We start from the raw sequence: 23,977 nt of genomic DNA on the forward strand, positions 1-23,977 counted from the left end.
GAATTCAAGATGGCGGACGAGTTTGCCGATTCGATTATATTAAGGGCCAATTATCAAAAATATTCCTGATCGAATTCATCACTCAAGATTTAAGAATCTGTAGAGCCTATTTTTTAAAATTATGTAGTACCATTTAGGACTTGAAGAAGTAACAAAGTAATTGTGTAGTGTTCAACAAACAAATTTTTCAGTAGGTTGGGTGAAACCCAAGAAATTCGACAACTATGGAAGGGTTACGTGCCTGTCTTGAACTCGTCGTTTGCGCAGACCTGAGACTGCAACTCCTGGGTCTGCGTGTAGAAAATTCAAACCAAAAATCACCCTAAGTGGGATTACTGTATATTTATTGTAAACTGTGTCAGTGATATGCTTTCAAACTTCACATCGTTTTGCTTCTACTTCTGTAAACTTATTTGTCGTAGTGTGGACAAATTTGTATATTTTTCTATGTTTTTGTATCATTTAAAGAAAATTCAATAGCGAGGTATTTTTAAGGTTAAGTGGAAGAACAGTTCAGTTGTTGAATTTATTCAGGAACTGAACTGAACTTCGCCCCTCATTTAAAAAAATCTGTTGATGGATTTCCTGTCTTGTTTTTAATATATTTTTTGAAAATAATAAAGACAATTCATATTTTTTTATTCCACCGAAGTATGCGCTGGTCAGGCCCTATCCACCGAAGCCCCGATACATTCGGGAGGGCGCGCGAGCATTATCAACCAACGACCACTCCCCACGCCGTGGGGTAAGTCATCATTGGGTCCGAGAATCATGTGCCCTGAGCAAGCGCAGTGAGCAAAGAAAGACGGCCTTCTGCATCTGCGGCAAGCCGGTATGATTTTGAGATTTGAGAGTAGAAAGGACATCATTCCACCAAGGACTCCAATAATCAGAACAACCATCTTGATAGGGTGGTCTGGATAGAGTCTGCGGAGTTCGAAGAGAAAATCTCGATATTTTACTCGTTTTTCCTCGTCTTCTCAGACGATATTCGTCTCGCCAGGAGCTGAAAACTCCACGATAAATATCGTTTTGCTCTGGTGGGCGAGAAGGACTACATCAGGCTTATTAGCTTGTATGAGCTTGAGGGTGGGGAACGAATAGTTCCAATAAATTCGGCACTTCTCGTTCCCCACAACGGATTCAATATCCCCCGGAGCGTAGGGCAACACCGGTGTTTCGCCAATACCGTAAGAGTGCCGTAGATGGTAATATAGAACTCTTTAGGGCCGCATTATGTTGATGGATGGCATATGCGGTCTCGGCCTATGACCGCATATGCTGGACATGCTGATAGCAAGTGCATTATTATTATTAGTAATAAATAGTATTATAAGAATTTCATCTACCTACATTTTTGTTATTTAATATTGGAACTTTCATCAAAACTCTAGATACCTACTATAAATACTCTATACTGGATTCAGTAGGTTTTGATTTATGACTGTCCAGAATTTCATCGAAATCCCTATATTATCATGAAGTTTTGAGCAAAGAATGTGTGGAAAATATGCAGTTTAATGTTACTAGAAATTCTAGGAGAGTGAGAAATCAAACCTGCTGAATCTAGTGGAGTGGTCAGACAAATATAATTTTTGTTATATATGACACGATATGCTACAAATGTAGATTTCTTCAATCACATTGTCAATGTGACAAAAAGAAAGAAGTGTCAAAATTCCTAAAATACCGGTTTTCATCCCAGACTAACGAAATGAAAATATTCATTCGATGCTGGTCTTTCTCATCAAGATAATTGTACAGTTGATTTTACCACATTCTCCTTTGATCTTGAAGACAGAAACTCTCAAAACAAGTGTGTTTCTTGTTCCACTTCTTTCACATTATTGTTTCTTGAAAATTAAACAGATTTTTTTATAAAGATGAAGAAGTAGGAAGCTAAAACCTTTCTTTCCAAAAAAATGAATTTGTGTTGGGTTTTTGAAATGTTATTGTTGCCCAAGCTTTCAGCACGTTGTTGGTTAACTTTTTATTAATTACTTACCCTGTTGGAAATCAGACAATGTTTTATGAATATTAAGTATCATCAAAAAAGGTACTTGATATTTTTTTTCGTATCCACAGTGCTTGGGCAAAATGCCTATGAATAAGCGATTTCACTTGAAAAACCAGCTGACTGATTGCTTTTTCAAGAGGGATGAGTAAATAAAAATATGTTTTAACACAACATTTGTAGTTTTTTATTAAATCCGACATTGTTACAATAAAAAGGTATATATGTACATTAAACTGACAGTCCTTGTAACAATACATAATGGTGAAATTTTGTTATTCCAGACAGATTTGAAATTGTTGTGTGAATTTTAGATATACAAACACATAAAAACTAGGTGTGTGAGAGCCATTTATATTCTTTCATAAAATTATATAACAATCTATAAAATCTATAACATGCACTGCTCCTATACACTTTATTATCTTATATTTTTGGCACACCCATTTGGAAGTTAAGGGAAATAACTATCTCCATATATTCCCTTGAAAGGCACCGGTCGAGCATTCATTGTTGGAGAGTATGCAAAAAATTACTTTGACCACTGCATGGAATGTCCACCTGAACACTTACCCACCAAAAATGATTTTCAATTTGAAATGTGGAGAGAATTATATAGTTAAAAATGCATTTTTATGTGAACTTGTTCAAAAATGATTGTTTCATTCTAACAAGAATTGAGAATGACAGGTAAATATGTTTTCGTTGACTTTCATATACATTTTTTTAATTTTTATGACATATTTATTATATGGCACATTAGGTAGATGATATACAGGGTGTAACATAAGTATGTTAAAAATATTCAAGTGACGTATTCCGGAAACAATTTTAAGAAAAAAGTCTACATAAACTTGTGACCGGAAATGCTTCGCTTCGGAGATACCGGATGTTGAAATTGAATTTTTTTGTTGGATTTTAAAAAATAACTTTTGCAAAAAATTAGTTTTTTGCACGAAATTTGGTACCCAATTTTTTTTTACGAGGGAAATCATGATTTCGTATTAATTTTCATGTAACATCTAGAGGACGCTGCGCAAGCTATCATTATTTTTTTCAAATTGTCCTAATTTTTTTGACAGTAAACTTTTGGTACTTTTCATTAAAAAAAACTAATTTTCACAACAATAATTTGAAATAAATAATGACAGCGTACGCAGCGCCCTCTAGATGTTACATGAAAATTAATACGAAATCATGATTTCCCACGTCAAAAAAACCCCGCATAGCAAATTATAACCCATAACTTATTTTTTGCAAAAGTTATTTTCAGAAAACGAAAATTCAATTTCAACACCCTGTATCTTCGAAACGAAGCATTTCACAAGTTTATATAGACGTTTTTTATTACAATTGTCTCAGTAATACGTCACTTGAATATTTTAACATACTTATGTTACACCCTGTATAGAATGGATTTTCATGATTGAAAAAATCATTGTACATGAGTATCTGGATTGAACATTTGGAAAATTGATATTTCTCTTGATGTATTGTTATGGTATGCCGTCATGGCATGTTGAATATTTTGGTGTGAACCTGGATTTCAGAAGGACATTTCAGAATTGCCTAGAGTATTTAGAAATTTTGGCTTTCAATTATAGCATACAATTGACTTTCCTCTGGAAGTTTCGACATGAGTAATTATGTAGTAAATAATGAATCACAGTATAAACTACTTTCAGTGAGCATACATCATACCTAACTTGATGGGTGATTAGTTCATAATAATGTCGAGGCAGTAAGTTAACTTAAAAAACTAAAGAGGTTTATCCAGAAGAGTGGAAAGTGAAACGAATTTTTCCGGTACACAAAATAGGAAAGAAATCAGAAATCTCTAACTATAGACCGATTGCACTCATCTCTGTGTTCTCCAAATTGTTTGAGATAATTTCATTCGATTTGATTTATGCACATGTAAGAAATTCGATATAAGAATGTCAACATGGCTTTATGAAAATGAGGGGAACTGTATCGATATATCTGCACCTTAACTCAAATCATATCCAATGGATAATACCTAGATGAAATATAATTTCAGCAAGTCATTCGACAAAAATTAATATTCAAGTTGGATGCATATGGTATTTCTTCAAAGATACAAAATCTACTAAGATCGTTTTTGAATAATCGTAGAATATATATCGATTATAGAGGTGAAAAATCGAATGTATTTTTGAAACAGTCGGGGGTTCCCCAAAGATCTAATTTGGGGCCGCTGTTATTTTACTTTTAATAGATGATATATGCGCTACGATACAATCAAGAGAGCTGATTTTTGCTGATGACTTGAAGCTTTTCGGAGAAATTCGTGATTTATCTGATTGTATGTTGCTCCAGAGAGATTTGAGCTCACTCCAAAAATAGTTCAATAAGAACAAATTTTTTCTCAATGTTGGAAAATGTAAAATGATATATTATAAATGATAGTTTGAAAAACACACTTCAATAACAAAACACAAACTGAAAAATAATTCAAAACTAAATTAATTTTGTTGTAAAAAAGCCTGGGGTGCTAAATATCCATTGTTAAAAATACTTTGTTAGGAGCTGTTTGCCAGATTGGCACTGTATTACGCTTTTTTACAACATAATTAAATTAGTTTCGAATTATTTTTCAGTTTGTGTTGTTACTGAAGCATGTTTCTTTAGTTTTTTAAACTATCATTTATTTTCCACTTTTCAGTTGGGCTTGCTACTTCAAGCCCATTTGTTTTAATATAAAATATATACGCATGCGCAGACAGTGTGGTTGTCTCTTTTGCTCTTACACAGAGTCCGTGTGAGGAAATTATTTAATTCTGGCGATCCTGATCAGGATAATGAAATAAACATGAAATTATTGTATTGTCACTGATTCTTGATGAGAGTACAAAGTTACAAACAAACAAACAAACATATAAGTGAAGCTAATACAAGGGTGTTAGAAATAAATAAATAAGGTAGGCTCTTGATTAGTTGCTTTCATTGTCATGATATTACCTTCATTTGAATACAGTCATCAAAGGGATAGTATGAAGGTTACTCAAATCTGCTCATGTTGACTGAAACCATGAAAGTAACGATTTTTTTTGAGAATCAACTGTTTGTTCACTGTTGTCTCTAATCAATTTAAGGTGTGCATGAAGTATATTGAAGAATAGGTGATTTGTGGCTTTCAATTCGACTTGGGACCTTTAATATCTCTATGACAAATCTTTCTCACTAATTGATGAGACTTCCAAAGGTATTGAGTTTTCCAGTTTTCCAGGGCTAGAACAGATTTTTAGGAAACTCTAAGAAATTTTGAAGAATAATCGGATACTTTTGAATGAATTTTTTTACAATACAGGTTCACAACATTACAACTTTGCAAACTTTTATTAGATGTCACTATTTGCATTTATCGATTATATTGAAAATTGCTGAAGTTACCTTTGTTGTTTACTGAAAACATAATATAACCTGTCAGCAATATTGAAAGAACTCCTTGCACATTTGATTTGATGGCTGCAAATATAATAAAGTATCTAGATGCATACTCAACAGTCTGTATTATGAGTGATCTTCAAATGTATATGTCCATAATTGTGAATCTCGTCAGATGTGGTGTACTATCTCCGAAATTTGGTTGATTGCGAGAAAAATACTTTCTCGTGCCTTTCTGATACATCCAGGAAAATGAAAATACATTTGTATCGTTCAATGAATTTTTCTCAAGTTATTTTCTTTCCCATACTCTGCAATGGTGAATGCTCGTAGTGAATGACGTACAAACCTACAAAATCTCTACCCCAAAAAAGCCTTCCATGTGCCATTTTTATAATTGTTTTGCAAACATCAACAGTGACTTATTTTTCTGGTAACTGATCGAGTGTTCAATAGCAAAAGAGACCTATATAAAGCATGAAATCAATATCTGATCAGTGCTTTCCGTGAAACTAGACGATAGAAACTGAATGGAAAAGTATTCCACAAAATTAAGAACGCTCGTGTTTCTTGTCATTTTTTCAATTGATCGCCTGATGAAAGGTGAGGGCTTTTGGCATCAAAAGTTTTATGAATTCTTGGTACCGTAAAAATGGTTTCCACAAAAATTGAGGTAGTAGGGTTAATATTTATGGATGACACATTTTTAATTGGAGCAAGGAACTCGAAATATCGCATATTTTATTTAAATGATATTTTATGTTACTTGTATATCTGAAGTGAGATTTTCCACCTTTTGAAGTTGATTCGTAAACATTTTATTGAAAAAGTCCCAGAATATATTTTTAGTCGAAACGCAAGTGTATATAATAAAACATAACCTACAAAAAAAATAATCATCTCCTTTTTATAAAGATTTTGAGTTTCTAACTATTCATAATCTGAAAAAAAAGTATCGTAATCGATTTTCTATGAATGAGAAACAAAAAAAATTAAAGAGAGTATTTTCGATAACTTGAAAGGGAAAAAACATATCTATAAGAGTGATTTTGGAATCAAAAGTGTAAGAGAGCATTTCTTGTGATTTCATCACTAGGTAGCGTTACTTGTATAAGAGATCAGCAAAAATTGCAACATTTCTGGTCCAGTGTCTGATGTATTTCAATTTTCAATTTCAAGTTGAAATATATATTTAACTTTTAATAAAATACAAATCATGAAATTATACAACAACAACAAATATTAATTGGCGCTCCGGGGCTACTTCATTGATTCCAGTGGCGCATTTGCTTTGTTAGCTGCAGGAAAACCCGGAAAAACCTGCAGCATCACATCATCTGAAGATATTGATCTATTTAAAATCATATTTTTCCAGCTCTGGCGGAAGTTAAATTTTTAACCCTATAGAAGAGTATTACGTTCACATATGAGTAACTTCATCTTGACTGTCACTTAAAAGTCGTGAGTAAGGTGTTTAAAAAAAGAGCAACCTAAATGTGATTTTCAAATAATTACTTTTTTGTAACCAATATTGAAATTATCTGAAATGAAAAACAAAGATTAACTCATCAAAATAACAGTCTGTCTTTTTATTTACTCAACTTCAACTATGAAGAACTATTCCTCTATCTTACATTGTCTTTTGAATGCTCATGATCATTCTGTTGAGTGATCAAGTAATTTAAAAACTAATCGTAGGATTGAATCATTTATTTCTTCCTTCAAGTTCAGAAATAACCTAAAAATTTGTTTCAATCTCTGTATAAACATTGTTTTTTAGTGTAAACAACGAATAAAACATTATCTAATTTTTTTATATTTTTGATATTTGATATTTTTCAGATTGTGAAACGTTAAAAACGCAAAAATGTCATTCCTTTCATTGCATATTATCTTATCTTTTGACAAAATTACTTAAAACATGAGAGAAATGTTCCTCTGTGGGAATATATATTTCGATGTCGCTCCAAATTTTCTGTTTATTCATCGGAAACTATTAATATGTAGAATAATATAAAGAGATCATGATGGTTTGAGATATGTTAGTCAGTTGCCTGAATTACTTATTCGACTATTCAGTTACTTGTTAGGCCCGTGATTTCAGTTTTCATGAGAAAATATATAACATTTCAAAACAAATAGTCTCACATGTTCACTCCGTGAAATAACGATTTGTTTTTCAACCATCATCAGAAATTGGTTATGAAAGTTGAGATGAAACATCAAAAATCCTTATGTTTCATAAAGTTTCAGATTTTAAATGAAACACCTTAGGGGCCGTCTATCAACCACGTGATATTTTTCTAGCATTTATTACACCCCCCCCCCTCCCCCTTGGTGATACGTGGTGAGTAACCCCCCTCCCACACCCAAAATCACGTTTATTTTGCAGTACCTACAAAGACTTTAAAAATTTTCAGAATATCATCTTTAAATACATACATTTGAATACACAAATAATTTTATTCTGAAATTAAGATCCATGATATTAAAGTAATGCAAAAAAACATATATTGTACTAGTACATGAAAACATTTTTCAATGTACACTGTCCTCGGACCACAGATTAGCAAGATTTTCTTCAACACTATCAACTGGATACGCATCTTGCAAGTCAGTTGTTGGCACTGTCACAGTATTTTGTATACAGTAATTTCATAAAGGCTGATTTGTGGTTTGAATTTTCCTACGCGCAGACCCACGCGTCGATGTCTTAGGTCTGCGCAAACGACGAGTTTAAGACAGGCATGCAAACCTTCCATAGTTGTCGAATTTCATGTGTTTCACCCATCCTACTGAAACTATTTTCAGTGAACATTTTCCAAACTTATCGATAGAAACTGGTGTTGGAACATAGTTCATCATTGTCCAAATGATCTGGGTTACTTCAATATTACACAAATGCAAAATTATCATTTGTACAATTTTCTCAGGTGCCCAACATGGTTTTCATAGACTGTTTTTTTGAGCAGTTTATATGAATAGTTGTTATGTTGAGCAGTGTATACACGCTTTGATTGAGATTGTAGTAGGGAGAAATGTCATTAGTGTCAAATACGTCATCATTATAAAAAATGAAACTCCTGGACACCGACATCAAAGGGACCGACGCTGAGTGAAACTACTGTATACAGAAATACTGTGGCACTGTGCTTTGTTGAAGATCAACACACGCGCAGGGCGTGTGTCCGTTGCCTGGCAACGACGATCCAAAGTTAACTACACGCCCCTATTCCGTTTTAAGGAAAAATAAATATACGTGATATCCCACTACTTCCCCCTCCCCCTTGTGATATTTCGTGATTTTTTGCTCAACCCACTTCCCCCTTTTAAGCCTCACGTGATTATTGGACGGCCCCTTACCACTTCATTTAAAAACGTTTCCTGTTAGCAAATATTACGGCAATGAGCATATTAAGAGCATATCCTTCAAAAAATATTTTTAATATAAAGATCCCCACTGGGGAACGACTCGTTTATATGTTACGGAATAGACTTAGGGCCAGTTTATAGGTGAAGAGAGTTTAACGATTTTCGATTAGTTTCAACTGAGTTTCAACTGAGTTTCAACTCTCATCAGGAGCATTTCGGTGTTTTATAGGATCCCGTTATAACAGAATTACAGACTATGTTTTGGTGAAAAGTAGATTGGACTGAACATATCTTTTGTTTCAAATGTTTGTTTATAATGGTCGACTACTCCACGACGTTAGGCAAATTATTGAAGAATCTTTGATTTTATCTATATACTTAACTGATTCTCTACTAGCAGCAAAGAGTTCTCTAGTATACAGAGACACAAGTTCCACAGTCGAATTTCAATGGTGACATTTTCAAGATGTCGAAAGTTGACAAAGAGACTTGAAAATTTCTTCCACATTCACATACAACACAAGTTCTTCAACAAACAATCATAATGCCTTTTTACTGGAAATATACTGATGAGAAAATTGAAAGTAGTTCGAACAAAAAAAACTGAAAGGTATTTATGTGATAACTTTAATTTTTTACCAATATCTGAACATAAATAAATCACCTTGTCACATTCAACACAGAAAAACTTGGCCTATGCCTTACAATGATATTTTTTATTATTATTTTCTTGGCCAACACGATCTTGGCCAATCTAAAGATACTCATTGATTGGAACATGTAAAATACTCAAACCTGCTAAATTTGTAGGTTGAATCCCAATCTTTGTTCAAAGGTATCTTACAAAACTGGCTTTTACTCATGATTCGTGGTAGGACTATGATTGCCTCTGTCTATGTTTTCGATAAGTCAGTTTGATATTTTTGACAGTATATATTCGGTACTGAGATCAGTTTTCTTATTCATATCAGTTTTCTCTTAAAGTCTTGATTATTTGAAAAATATTTTGAGATATTATCTAAAAAAAATTACTTTTAATTTCGAACAAAATCGTTTTGTTAGTCGTATACCTCTGCCGATATTAAGTTAATACAGGGTGTTTCAAATTCGGTCGTCACCATTGGGATCTCGGGAACTATGAGAGATACAAAGATGGTTAAATTGGTGCATTTACCTGACTAACAATATGCCGTTGAGAAAGTTCTGAAATTCCGAATATAAACGGAAAAACAGAAATTTCGGAAAATGGTTTTTATTTTTTTCTGCCTTTATTTTCCAAAGGTTTTGAAAATAAATTACACTTCCACGTTGCCACTTTTTCCCTGCTACATATTGGTGTTTTCAGATTTGCTATCCGAAGTGTCGTCTTCAGGCCACCATCATCAACTTTATTTATTCTTATGGGCGCTACATGGGATTTTACCTTTTCAATAAGTTATCATCCTTTTTTAAAAAATTGGAGATATTGAAAAAAATTAATTCTTATCATAACAAGCTTTGACTTTGATCTTTCTAAATTTGACTTTCAATTTGTTACATTCAATGACATTTTGTTAATGTACAAGTCATTGAATTTTTGGGAAAAATGGCTTTCACTGATGAAGAAAAAAGAGAAATGATACAAACTTATTACATATACGGTAGAAAGTGTTAGGACATCGGAAATGTATTTAAACTTGATAAAAATCATTTTCCGATGTTTCTGTTTTTTCCGGATATCTCCGGATATACTCGGAATTTCAGAACTTTCTCAGGTAAATGTGCAACCTTCCCCAACTTAACCATCTTTGTATCTCTCATAGTTTCCGATATACCAATGGTGAGGATCGAATTTGAAACACCCTGTATAATGAATGATTCATTTTGTATATACACTTGTAGAATCATCATCATTTGAAATTATTACGGAATTTAGTTTTTATTTTTAAGGGAACTACTCTCTCTGGTACCATTTAGGTGATTGTGTTGCCTTCAATTCAAATCGTCTAATCGTTGTTTATTATACAGGGTGAGTCAACGAGGTATCAAAATTGTGAAAGTTATGCACATTATTGTGATTGACAACAATTCAAAGATAATTGTACAAAGTAAAGCATCTTCCACTAAATGGAAAACTGAAAGGTTTCTTCAGTAGATTACTCAAGACATATTTTTGTTTTGAAAGTCGTTAGTTATAGTTGATATATCGACTCACTCCATCGGTAACTCCATTAATATAATGAAAAGCTTTTCGGTGGTCCGTGTGTTCATCGAGCTGCTTGGGATGTGGAGTACGGGTTTGCTGAAGTTTAATGGATCATCCACAGGTCTCAGCCTCACTGACAGCCACAATATATCCAAGAAACTAGATGAACTGAAATCAGCCCTTAGCCAAAACGACTATCCCGAATCCCGAATCCCAAATGCAAAGATCAAGACGGATTTAGGACCATGAGACTTTATTCAAGTATTTTTGAATTGTGGTTGTTCACAATAGTTGGAGTCATGTTGAAGTTGGGTGGCTGAAATTTTTCTTGTTCGATGCGTTTCAGCCTCGAACTGATTTGACAGGATGGTAAATATGAATAGATGGTTATTTGCCACCTTGTTTAAAATGATCGCTTTGAAAAACCTGTATATCACGGTATAAAAACGAATAATTCTAGGGGATTTCTAAAGCGACCTGGCAGATCTGGAATAATTCGAGTGAATACATTTAGTCAGATCTACTTCTGAACATTCAATCTTCTGATTCCTGAAGACCCACTTTCACACATTGATTTGAAATGCTTCTCTGGTCAGTTTGGACATCCCTCTCGGTTTGTGCCCTTTTTCATATTCGGATTCGCTCAGAGTTCTGGCGTTAAGATCAGAAAATCGGGTCGGGGGGTGTATTCTTTCGTTGAAACTTGGTGCGTGTGAAATGCTGAAAGTGGTTTCCTCATTGTGACTTGAATATCCACTACTACTTCTTACGTGGCGCTTGTTGAGTGGTCCGGCTTTGACCTTTCCTTTACGGGACTGGAATGGCTTTCGGCCAATACTCCCCGAATGTGGGGAGGTTTCAGAGGAAGAAGATGATCCCTCTGCTCCACCTATAATAAAACAGAAATTGGTGCAACATTGAAATACGATTTAGACAGTTTTGTTAGGTAACATAAAAAAACAATTGTTTTCTTGTCAACGTTTCGGAATTGATCTAAATTCTTCTTCAGGGCTCGAAAAGGAATCGTTCCCTTTGAAACTATGACTAAATTTGAATATCATCAGACATGTTAAATACATATGAGAAACAAAAAATACTGTAGCAAAATGAATACTTGAAACCAACACAACACAATGACCTGAAGCAAACGTTTGGTGTTCGTTTATTTTGTCATACAACTAATCTACATCCTCACCTCTCATTCTATGACTGAATGACATCATTTCCTGGCTAGTTGCCCTTCCATCTATCTCAGAATCTGATCCAAGTGTATCATATTCTGAAATAGGTAGGTGTAGCGTTAATATCTTCTTTACTTCTGAGTCAGTGCTGCCCAGGTTATCAGATTCTGAAATATAATTAACTATGGCTATTTTCAACGTCCATTCAATGAAACTGTAAGCATAGAAATTCTTTGCAATGTCAACAATTATATTCGTTATGAACAGCAGTGGCTCGGTGACTTTGCGTTTACTATTCTATAAATGTATATACTGGTGTTGAAAACCGGCGACATACATAAAATGCGAAGGAAAAAATTGTTCCACTGTCTGATCTACTGCAAATTCTATGAGATAAAAAAGTTGCACTGTGATAGACTTTCCAATGTTTCACATGCGACTTCCGAACACGTAACATATCATGCTTCAGAACTCATATTGCAATGAAGACATACAGTTTGGTGAGAGCCTGAAGTTTCATTGACCATAAACGCCGATAAAATTAACTAGCAGCTGTAATCAACTGCTGTCAGAGTTGAAAATAAGATTATTATAGATTTATGGGAGCCTGGAAATGCAATATGGGCAACAATACTTGAGGTGAGTTGAAGAAGAAAGAAGGGGTTTAATAGTTCGGGAATAGACAACAGATGGCCCAATTGCCAATACTAGAGAAAACAACGGTTCTGTAAAAAAAGAAACCTCTAAGTTACAAATTGTCAACAAAGAGTGCATTCTAATTGTTGCGGAAAGAACTGGTTTAGACATTGCAATCCCCTGAAGAGAAAAAGTAGTCCTATCGACAACTGATGGAATAAGAGAAAGTCAGAAAAAAAAGAGATCATCTGAAACTGGTGAGAATAAGAGAGATCGAATCTCCATCCGTGGTACTGTTATCAAGGGTTGATGTGCTCAGTGGGATTCTTTATGTTTCTGCGATGGTCTATTATATTGAAAATATGATAGCCCAGATGAGGCAACAGAAATGCAACAGTAATCGAGTGAAATAACATCGACATGTATGTGGTACGCATTCAAAAGAGGAACTACTGGAATATTCAATTTTTGCAACTCGAAGAAAGGGCCGGCTACGAGTTTTTCGAGAAAACTGAAGAACATCAAGGAAGATAATTGGTTTATGTTCAACAGAGGCAGTTAGATAGGAAGGCCACGCATACAGAGTTCCAACGATTGTGGTTATATGAAACCTCGAGAAAACAAAAGTAGTCTAAGAATATAAAAAGGAAATGGAAAAGTCTCCACTTGGTGACAGAAACACTAGTTGATTTGCTCTATAAAAGTAAGTCAATTTTGAAGAGCAAACCCTTGATCATATACGAAGAACAACTGGTTCTCTACAATGTCGGAATCGAGCAGGGAATTTGATCAGGATGCAGTATTTCCAAGAGGAGGCAACAACTGCCCCAGAAAGTTCAGTAACGTATCGCGACGTCACATCGTTATCAAGGCATTAGATATCAAACTCAAGCGAACAACCCAGATACTAGCGGCAATCCTGTGAGAGTTAGTAGCTCCATCAAACAAAACAGAGGATGTTTGTGACAATTCTGACAGTATAATTGGACATAGTCTTCCGGAACATTTATAATAATTTGGATCTAATTGTAGAAAAAGTAATGTATTATATACATTGATTCACCTCGCACAGATTCCACCGGACCTTGTGTTCTACACTGAAAATGCCGGAAAATATATCATTATAATTATTGAAAAACCAGATAAGCAGTCGTTTCACATCAGTTCCAAGCAGCGACTGGTTACTGCTACTGGAATTCGAGTTTTTCTTTATGATTATGACAACTGACAAGACTGAAGAAGCATGAAATACGAGGTTTATTGAAGATACTTTTAATAAACTGTTAATAATTTATTCTAACCTTGACTTTCTGAATGGGGATCTCTCAGTCTTCCACCTTTTCGCCTCACTTTGGAGTATTCAGGTTCTTTACTCTGAAATCAAAATTCAATATCAATCTGGAGAAAATATAGAATCCACTTTCAATACGTATTTAGAGTAATATTATTTCTATGATGTATTTGAGAGCAGTTGAAACATTTCTTTATTCATTATCATATTAGATTGACTTTGAAAATGCTGTCGATTACTAGGTTTTGAACGTGAGTACGAAATAATTCGGTAGAATTAAATATACTGATTTTATTTTGTTTACTGTACATATGCTCAGAATGGAAGGTTAGTAAAGTGTGATTTTTTTGACATCCTGGAGTCATCTTATTAGGTTTTTCCCTCCCATCTTTTCGCAACAACCATTCCAACAATCTTGTTCCCTGCAGTTTGTATTTGGTTTTGGTAAATCATTAATGTTTACCCTTTGTGATCCAGTGCTTCAGATTCACATAAAACAATGTTCATATGCAAATAGTTGTTTCGAAAGAGTTTTTCTTTCCTGAAATTCAATTTTTATGTGGAAGTGATTGTTTCGAAAAGGCTTCTTCTTCCAGTTTGTAACTGAAGGAAACTTCAGGAAAGGAAACTTGTACATCTTTATAGAAATTGCTTTTCCCTTTATTTAGAACTTTCCCCCTTTTTTTGTATGAAGATGGAGAAGTAGAAAGCCAAAAACTACCTTTTTTATGCAGCCACTCTAAAATTATCGATAGATTCTGTCGTACAGCTTGATAGTACTTTGCTGCATGAGAGTGCAAATTTTCAGTGAACTTATGTTGATACTTCACTTGGCTTTTGGAAACGATTCAGTTAATGAATGTAAGAATAGAATGAAAAATAAAAAAAGTGAAGAAATAAACGATAACCTCATTCACAACAGAACATAAGGACAGACGAAATCAACGATGAAAAGAAACTTACATGTCCTAACTTAAACTTATCATTAGGTGGAGGTTTAACATCATGATAAACAAAAGAGCCTCGTACCGAGTGGTACGGCCCACTGTAGACATTTCCGCTGTAAGAGCTCTCGCTGTAAGCAGGTTTGGAGAGCTGAAACGTGGCGTACGGGCATATATCTTCAATGTAGTCAGCGGACTCTGCCTTGTATGCATCCTCGACTGCCAATGGTTGCTGGCCTCTAACTCTAACCGCGAGGTATTGCTGATCACGGTTTTGCTTGTTTTGTATTTGAGCCATTGATGGTGACTCGCCTATGGATCGATTTGGTACGTTTCTGTTAACCCCTGAAAATTAATTTATATTTCAGTCTAGAATTTTGTGATGGTCTCAACAATTTGTTCCAGTGTGACATACTTTTATGGCTGTTTTCGATAGACTTTCATGAAATATTTTTCAGTGACTGTTAGAGGTTCGGACTTATTCCCTCTAAAAAAGCGATTACTACTCTAAAAAAGCACAAATGATTGATATATAGAAAATACTTGTACCAAAATGTTTGAATGACTGAATAAAAAAAATTATGGAATAGAAATATGAGATAATAATTGATATGAAATTTAAAATGATGAGAACTGTTCAATTCTCCAACATCAGAAGTGCTAACTGTTTGAGTCTGCATAATGTCCGATTTAATTCTTCTGTGCAAGACAAGTTCTCATTGACGAATTATCAATGTATATCATGTAGATATGTCACGTGAGAATACACGAGTACTCTCTTTTTAGCGATCAAAACTTTTTTTCTTTAGTAGAACAAAAAAGGCCTCCCTGCAGGTGAGTGATTGAGCCTAAAAAATGTAGATGATATATTTGAAGGTGCCCAAAGGTAGTGGGGTAAAAATTCTCCAGACTCATCTAATTTGTTTTCTACTTTGAGGTGGGTCTGAATTCATGAAGTGAGCTTCAAACAAACCTTATCATTTGTTTTATACTTCTACTCCACTTTTATGTGACGAAGCATTTTCTCGCAATTTTGAATCTGACGATCCTCAAAACTCCATAGATTCTAGTGAAATCCTTCTTCAAATTACTTCTCTGCTATTTGACCAGTTGATTTCACATGTACTAAGGGCATTTTTTTCAAATTTGTCCACAATATTTGATCCTCTTGATCTCTCGTCTCTAATAGTTCCCTTCTTTCAAATAACATCTGTCGTGTCTAGGAGCAATACATTTTTCAACTTTGTTCTCGAACAGAAGACTTGCGAATTACACTGTTTTCGTAATAGCTCTAAGAAGGCACTGTACCATTACCTAAATTGATTTGATGTATTGCGAAGGCCTATTTTCACTTATCTGATTTGCCAATAAATTGAAAGTTGCAACCCTGAAGAGCTTCCCATACCAATACTGGGGCTCTATTAGCAAAGTGAGATTCGAATGTAATACTCCTCACTGTTGGAAAATATATGAGAGTAATTCTTTTTTCAAATAATAAATTCTGTGTACCAATTGGTAACAGGTCTCGTCCAAAAATAATCCGGATGCAATTGGTTTTCGAAGTTCCTTTCCTCCTTAGAATTGCTCAAACACCGTTTTTGGAGGGCAGGACCACATATTTTTTAACGAGCAGTCTTTTCTAAGATGGGCTACATGAAGAATGTACTATTGAGCTGGCTTCTACAATAATCACTCCTCTAAAGATATGTGATGTAATCGAACGATACTTAATAAAAATTCATAAAGTATTTATATAACATTTTATTGTGAAACTTCCACTGAACAATACACAAAACCGTATCACGTGTTTCACTATACAATAGCTCCTTCAGGCGTGTTCACACTGCCTAAGGCCTACATAATTAGTGCTTCATATAACAGTTCGAATCATAATAATTTCCAGAGAAATAGTATTTTTTTTTAATCGGAGTGGAACAGTAATATTCCTAAAAATGGAAAAAATATGAAAAAATATACAACTTTTTCCTTTGGCAATTTTAGAAATAACCAGAGACCACTAGATCTTCTGATAATTAAAACAAAGCCAAAACAGCTTGTAACAACTGACGTAAGCTCTTATTGAGTTATTTTTCAAGTAAATGTGTCGTCAAATTTCAATTATATCTGTCCATATTGGAAAGTTCTATATGGTAAGAACTTGAGTTGTATCACTGTGTATTCGCTAATTCAGTTCTGAATAATTACATAAAATCAATTTCTGTTAGTTGTAATTTGACCTCTGGAACGTGTGGTTAGAAAAACGATGACATCGCTCTGGTATGTGGAAACAATACATACGTTAGATTAATTCTACTAATGAGATTCCTTCGCTATCCATCATATATCATGGAGTAATTTTCAACCAACTTACTTCTCCAAAACAAAACACCAACCATCGCTGCTAAAACCAATAGTGCAAGCATTATGGGAATGAGCACCTTGGCATTTGCATAGAAAGGATGATCTCCCGAATGTGATACTGGTGGAATTAATTCTGGAACAACTGAAATGAAAAAAAAATGGATTTTTCACGGGCCAAATTTTTACTCAACTTTATTTTCTAGTAACAAATAAATTACCCTAAATGAAAAAAATTGTTTCGAATATAACATCTATTATTGAGTACAATTTTGGATGACGAATTGATGCATGTGGTTTGAAGAATTGGTTTTGAGGTTATATCAATTTGTATTGATAATTCTAACATATTTATACCACTAAAAAGGCAGTTTTGCATACTGCACATGTACAGAGTGGGCCAAAGTAGGCATCTTTGAAATACAGAGCTTTAAGATTTTTTCATGTATACTTTGAAACGCACATTTTGATCAAGCAGGCCCTAAAACAGAATGCAAATCTTTACTGGTAGTTGTCAAATTTTGATTTAAACATTAAAGACGCTCTTCAATCAATGGTTTTTGTTCAATATTCGAACACATTCGCAATGAAGTAGGAGAATTATGGAAAATAGTATATGATAGTCAATTTTATACACACCGGGAAAATGCAGAAGCAGTAAGCAATTTGTATCAAGAGAGGTATCCAGAGAGAAGGAAACCTTTCAGAGATATTTTCGCAAGATTGCGACATAACCTAATTGAAAAAAAAAGTCCAAAATTATATGAATCAAATAGGGATAAGGAGTTGGAGGCAATAGTCGTTTTCCTAAAATTGCTGCTGTTGAAAATAATTTTAAAACGTCAACGCGAAATTGGGAAATATCAACAGGCCTACCAAGAATCAATGTTAGGAGGATTTTGAAAAAACAAATTCAAGCCATACAGGACCAGAAGAGTTGATCAACTTAGACCAAGAGATTTTAAAAGCCGCATGGCTTTTTCCCAGTGGTTCCTGGAAAGTTGTAACCAAGTGCGTGAATTTTCGTTAAATTGCATTTGGACAGATGAAGCTTTTGTGAGCAGTGCCGACATTTTCAACCGCTACAATTCTTATACTTGGGCACAACAAAATCCTCATCGGCCAGTTCATTCATAATGGCATTCTCACATATCACAGGTATTTAGAAATTCTGAAGCAAAACATTGAATCCCTTGTTGATGAATTGCCCCTTATGGAGCTCAGAAAAAATGAATTTTCAACATGACAATACTGCAATTGTCACCAATATTTTGGCCGCGAATTTTGGTAATTATTGGATATTCAACTAAGGATCCAACCGCTGACCGGCCAGGTCACCGAACCTAACGTCTAGGGACTTTAACCTATGGGGTGGGTTGAAATATTCAATTTTGGATTTGCTGACCAATTTTAGATACGTTTTGGAAGCGGCAGCGATGCAAAGTTTTGCTTTTCTCACTCCTATTGAACCAATTAATTCGACAAAAAACGTTCAGAAAATATATCGTCTGTGGGTGGAAGAAGCTGGTATACATTTCGAACACCTCTGAAAAAATATATTTCTTTTTTGTTCTTTATCATTATTTTTATTATTGTTGAAGTTTCATTTATTAGTAATATAGTTATATAGTTAGTTAGTTGTTATCAGTTTTATTTAAACAATGCATTATAATTACTGGTGTGAAAAGCTTCGTCAATATTTGATAGTTACTACCAAATAATTTCTTTCTGTTTTAACACCGCGTTGTCCAAAGCCTACTCGGTCAAATTGTGTGTTTCAAAGTCTACATGAAAAAAACTAATAGCCCTGTATTTGAAAGATGACTCTAGCAGAACATCAAGTGTGCTACATTTTTGAAAAGGTTATTTTGGGCTCTATTGAAATATGCAAGAATATACAGGGTGTCTCATTGAAAAAAATAGTTTTCCATATCTCATTTGAAAAAATTTGTGTTTACACCATTGAATTCTAAGTGAAAAAGTGATTCGTATATGTTTTCATAGAAACAAGAAATTTTTGACAGGAAAAATGTTACAGCAATTTTTCGAAAATGCACATTTTCGAAAACCATGCTGTTGGTCAGAAATGATGATAGGTATCGATATGCGGCTTTCACCTTTGAGATTGTCATAAAATTTGACTTTCAGATACAGCTATCAGTTTTCATCTATCTAGTTAGAAAACAGGAGTTTCCCTTCAAAAGTAGCCAATGTAGCCCACTATGAACAAGAAAAATTTATTATTATTCAATTTCAATTACAAAATTGTACTCTATAATACTGATTGATCAACTAACTTCCTAGAGGTGTCAATGTGGTGAAGTTGTAGATAGCTTCTGTATCACCAGCGTTGTTGTGGGCAGTAATTTTGAGCTGGTATTCCGTTGCTGGTGACAGATCTTGAATGCTGTAAATCCTCTCCGTAGGTTTGACGTGATTGGAAGAAGTTGTCCAAGATGAATGTCGAGTTGGCTTGTATTCCACCATGAAATAGAGAATACCGCAGCCACCGTCACCCCAGGAGTCCAACCAAACAGTTAGAACTGTGGCATTCATCGTAAGCATTTGAGATTGTTTTGGCTGAACTGGTACTGCAAAATATTTTATATACTGTTATATACTGTTACATGATACTCGAAATGTACTTCATCATTATTTTTTCTATATTCAGAGACTAAAATTCTAAAAATTATCATCAAATCATGAAAAATCACCATTCGTATTCATCATGAAAAAATATTTGTCTATTGATTCAAAACATCCATCAAGTTTCATAATGAACCTTCAAATATTAATCACGTGGATTTTTTCCCTGGACGAGAGACATGTCCAGGAATATGAAAACCAGAGCCTGTGGACCCACAGTCGACGCTAAGGACCAAGCCAGATTTTTTTACTTCAGCTTTCTGGGTCAGTTCTTGTTTATACGTCGGGTATCTGCCAAACGTACCTACGAAATAGTATGTGTTTGTGAAGTGGTGCCATAAGTATCGTACCGTCAGCGGCCAAGGAGATTCTTCTAGATCTACCTCCTCTACACGTTTTTCTGGAGAGAGAGGCTAGATGGACAGCGTTTAGACTTGTGAATATCGCCAATTGCACAAATCAACTGACTGTTGGTTGACACTGTAAGTCAGACCATTCTAGAAATGACCTCTGTCAACTATGTCACTACGTCAACTAAGTCAACTACGAACTGCCTTATAAAGTACTGTTTCCGAATAGAGAAGACTGGAGAAGATTGGAAATATTAAGAGCAGATAGTTGTTGGTTCCCAGATGGATCGAAAACACCTTCCGGTTCTGGTGCAGACCCAGGACAGAGATATCAACCTGCCTAGGAAGTCAATAAAAATATTCTCGAACAGTCAAGTGGCGTTGAAAGCTCCTACCGAGCAACGTGTACATTGGTAGCAAATAGCCAAAAACGACTCTCCCCGATAGGAAGACTTAACAGATTATCTCTGGTCTGGATTCCTGGTCATACTGGCCTGAGAAGCAACGTGGCTGCTGACTCCCTTGCAAAGGAGAGTGCTGCAAGCAGCTTCATCGGACCAGAACTTGTCATTGGCATCGCTTCAGGCTTTGCCAAACAAACATGGGATACCTGGATGACCAGAAGATATATGGACTTCTGGCAGAATCTCATTATTTACCCTTCGAAGCTTGATACTAAACAGGTGTTGGACTGTCACTATCATTTGAATAATCATATGCATAGAGTCTGAATGTCGGAAGAGAGTGTGTGTCGCCTCTGTTTGGAAAATGATGAAACGGCAGAGCACATAGTTTGTGCCTGCCCCGCTGGGACCCGAATTATGTTTTTAGAGTTCATCAGAGCCGTACACTTACCATCCAACCTGACAGATGACTCACCATACAAACTAATCGGCTTCTTTAAGGAGCTGGGTTTATTTGGTCGAGTGTGAACAGGTGTGACCCACAATACCCCTGCGGGTTGCGATGGAGGGTCGAATAGGGTCGGATAGTCCCACTCACTTTGGACATAACCTAACCTAACCTAACATAGAAAATAAACCACTCAGTGAATGAAAGAATGGAAAGCTGAACAAGAATGTAATAGAACACTGCAAAGAATGTCTACGTAGAAAAACAAAAAAAAAACTACAAAGTTTGACGAAACAACAACTGCGCATAGGAGAAGTCAATTCATAATAATTAAAAACATATTTTTCAAAAAGGAAGAAACTTCAGATCTGGTTCATACTGTTGCGTTTCTTCTATTCATTTGAAGAAAAGTTTCCTATGTTTTTCTGCCCAACTAAGTTGTAGTATCATGTTCCACGTTTATAATTTCAGTTTTTCATCTGACAGTTCTAATGTTCTGTAATATTGATTATGACAATAAACAAACACATCGACTATCATTAATAAAAGTGATTATTGTAATCAACCTAACAATACCACATTTTATGGCGACGAAGATAAACCAGTGAGAGTTTAGAAGACAGATAAACATATCAAACAGTACGACGAAAACACAAGCAGCCAACAAGCTGAACCAACCAGATAATTTGATCTGTGTCATTCAAGTTCAAGGGAACAATGTCAATTCATACAGAATACTTGAGATATTTCCAGTTTGAAAGATTTTCTCCGGAAAAAGAGGGCTGGGAGTATTACATACAACGTTTCAAAATGGAATTACAACTTCATGGTCTGGACACAAACGATGAGCCTACTAAAGTGAAACGACGTAATTTGCTTTTGAGCAAGGTAGGACCTGAACATTTAAAGATTCTGGTTGATCATTTTAAGCCAGATGAAGTGACAACAAAGTCTTTTGACGATATCGTGAACGTACTAAACAAATATCATGGTAAGACAAAATATATTTTGTCTGAAAGGGTAGCATTTGCGCTCCGTTATCGAAAGGACAGTGAAACCATTACCCAGTTTATGAACATTCTCCGTGGACTGACAGGAAATTGTGAATTTTCCGATAGTTTGAACGACCGTCTTCAAAATCAACTAGTTATTGGTATCAACATGGCCTGGCAACAGGAATTAATTTGTTACATCCAAATAATACAGCCACCCTGGAGGAAATTGAAGCAACAGCACTTATTTTGGAACAGGCTTCGTTACAGTCGAAACAACTTTCGAGTCTATCAGGAGTCTATCAGTTTGATGTCAACCATACCACACAAGCCATTGTTTGATTAAACTTATTTTACGGTTCTATATTTTCTTGAATATTACTGCAAATCATATTTGAATTTATACATATAAGTTATAAGCACGATAGTACAAAATAATGTGGTCAAATCTTACTTACCTGTACCCTTTGTGTGAGCCGGTACGATGTCACAAGGCAAGCCAGTACCAATTCTATTGAAGGCAGTAATGTATAAAAGGTACTTAGTACCGCACCATAAATTCCTCAGCATGTGTTCATCAGTCCTTGCAGAAATCTGCAATTCTTCCCAGTCTCCATGATTTCTCTTATAATTAATAACATATCCTAAAATGGGCGAACCGCCATTACCCTGGTCGCTCCACCTTAATTGCAAGCTGTCCGTAAAGGACTCCACAACAGTTAACACAGGAGCCTCTGGCGGAACCAACACTTTCAAACTATACACTATCTCGTCTCGCCCGTACTGATTCTCCACGTTGCAGGAATAGTTGGCTTGATCTACGCTTTGAATGTCTTTGATAACTAGAGTGGCGTTGGCTAAAATAGAACGCCGACCGCCAACTTCCAGTGGTAGGTCGTTCAGTTTCCAGACGGCGTTGGGCAAGGGAATGCCAACCCGACGACAATGAAGATAAATGTCTCGTTTCCACGCGCTGATTACTTCTTGACCAAACGAAGCTATCTTAGCGGGTACGTTTTTGGAGGGGTTTACCGATATTACCCTGGTACTCTCGCCTTCGCCAATCTGAAACATCATTATAATCATTTTCATTCATCGGATTTATATACACATTTTATAGATTCTTCCCGTCTCATTGAACCCATTGACGGCTCTTTAACAGGACAGTTTGGAGAAAGTATTAGTGAGCCCTTTCGATTTTTTTCATCTTCTTGTTAGACCAATCGGTAATTTGAAGGATACCATCGATAAAATTATATTTAATTGAGAACAAAATCAACAGCAGCTTAGGAAACTCTATTAGATCCATCCAATTTTACGTGTGATGCACGAGTGGGGGTCATGACAGAATGAGAAAATCACCGAGCTACATTAGATTGGTCATAATTGAAATTTTGGAAGATGTGGAGGAACGAACATTGAACATGTTTGGAAGCCACATAACACAAGCCTGTAATCTGTAATACACACAGAATACTAATTTCAGACCTCAAAGAAGTGAGAAATTTTTTACAGACATTCTAGGAATACCGTGTGTGATGAAAATATGGGACAGGAATAGATTGGTCCTACACCAAGGTTATTCTGTTACTTTGGATAGGCTGGATTTTAAAATCTTTGGCAATATCAGCTTCTTGCAAATCTTGTGAAAATTAGGCATCATCATCTGATTTCCTGTGAACAGGTGACAAACAAGTTCATATCTTCTTTACTAGAATCGTGTGGTCAAGCGGTAGTATCGAATTGTT

At 35.1% G+C, this 23,977-nt stretch overlaps 1 protein-coding gene across 2 annotated transcripts in view; it reads right to left on the reverse strand.

Annotated features, from left to right (window-relative positions):
• Positions 1-2,356: 2,356 nt before the first annotated feature.
• Positions 2,357-23,977, reverse strand: part of Dscam4 (Down syndrome cell adhesion molecule 4) — a 585,723-nt gene continuing 564,102 nt past the window's right edge. The window contains exons 20-26 of one of the 2 annotated variants that reach the window (XM_074180747.1): positions 22,688-23,294; positions 19,687-19,980; positions 17,403-17,534; positions 15,117-15,376; positions 14,098-14,170; positions 12,175-12,327; positions 2,357-11,868 (exon numbers count right to left, since the gene is read on the reverse strand). In XM_074180747.1, the coding sequence (XP_074036848.1) occupies positions 11,543-11,868; positions 12,175-12,327; positions 14,098-14,170; positions 15,117-15,376; positions 17,403-17,534; positions 19,687-19,980; positions 22,688-23,294 (1,845 nt within the window). In that variant the 3' untranslated portion in view covers positions 2,357-11,542. Of the gene's footprint in view, positions 11,869-12,174; positions 12,328-14,097; positions 14,171-15,050; positions 15,377-17,402; positions 17,535-19,686; positions 19,981-22,687; positions 23,295-23,977 lie in introns of both variants that reach the window. The other variant, XM_074180746.1, reaches the window with a different exon arrangement.

The sequence above is a fragment of the Leptinotarsa decemlineata genome, unplaced genomic scaffold (assembly GCF_025532065.1).
Source record: "Leptinotarsa decemlineata unplaced genomic scaffold, Ldec_3_MD MMD2_tig00026299_RagTag_RagTag, whole genome shotgun sequence".
Classification (NCBI taxonomy): Eukaryota; Metazoa; Arthropoda; class Insecta; order Coleoptera; family Chrysomelidae; genus Leptinotarsa; species Leptinotarsa decemlineata.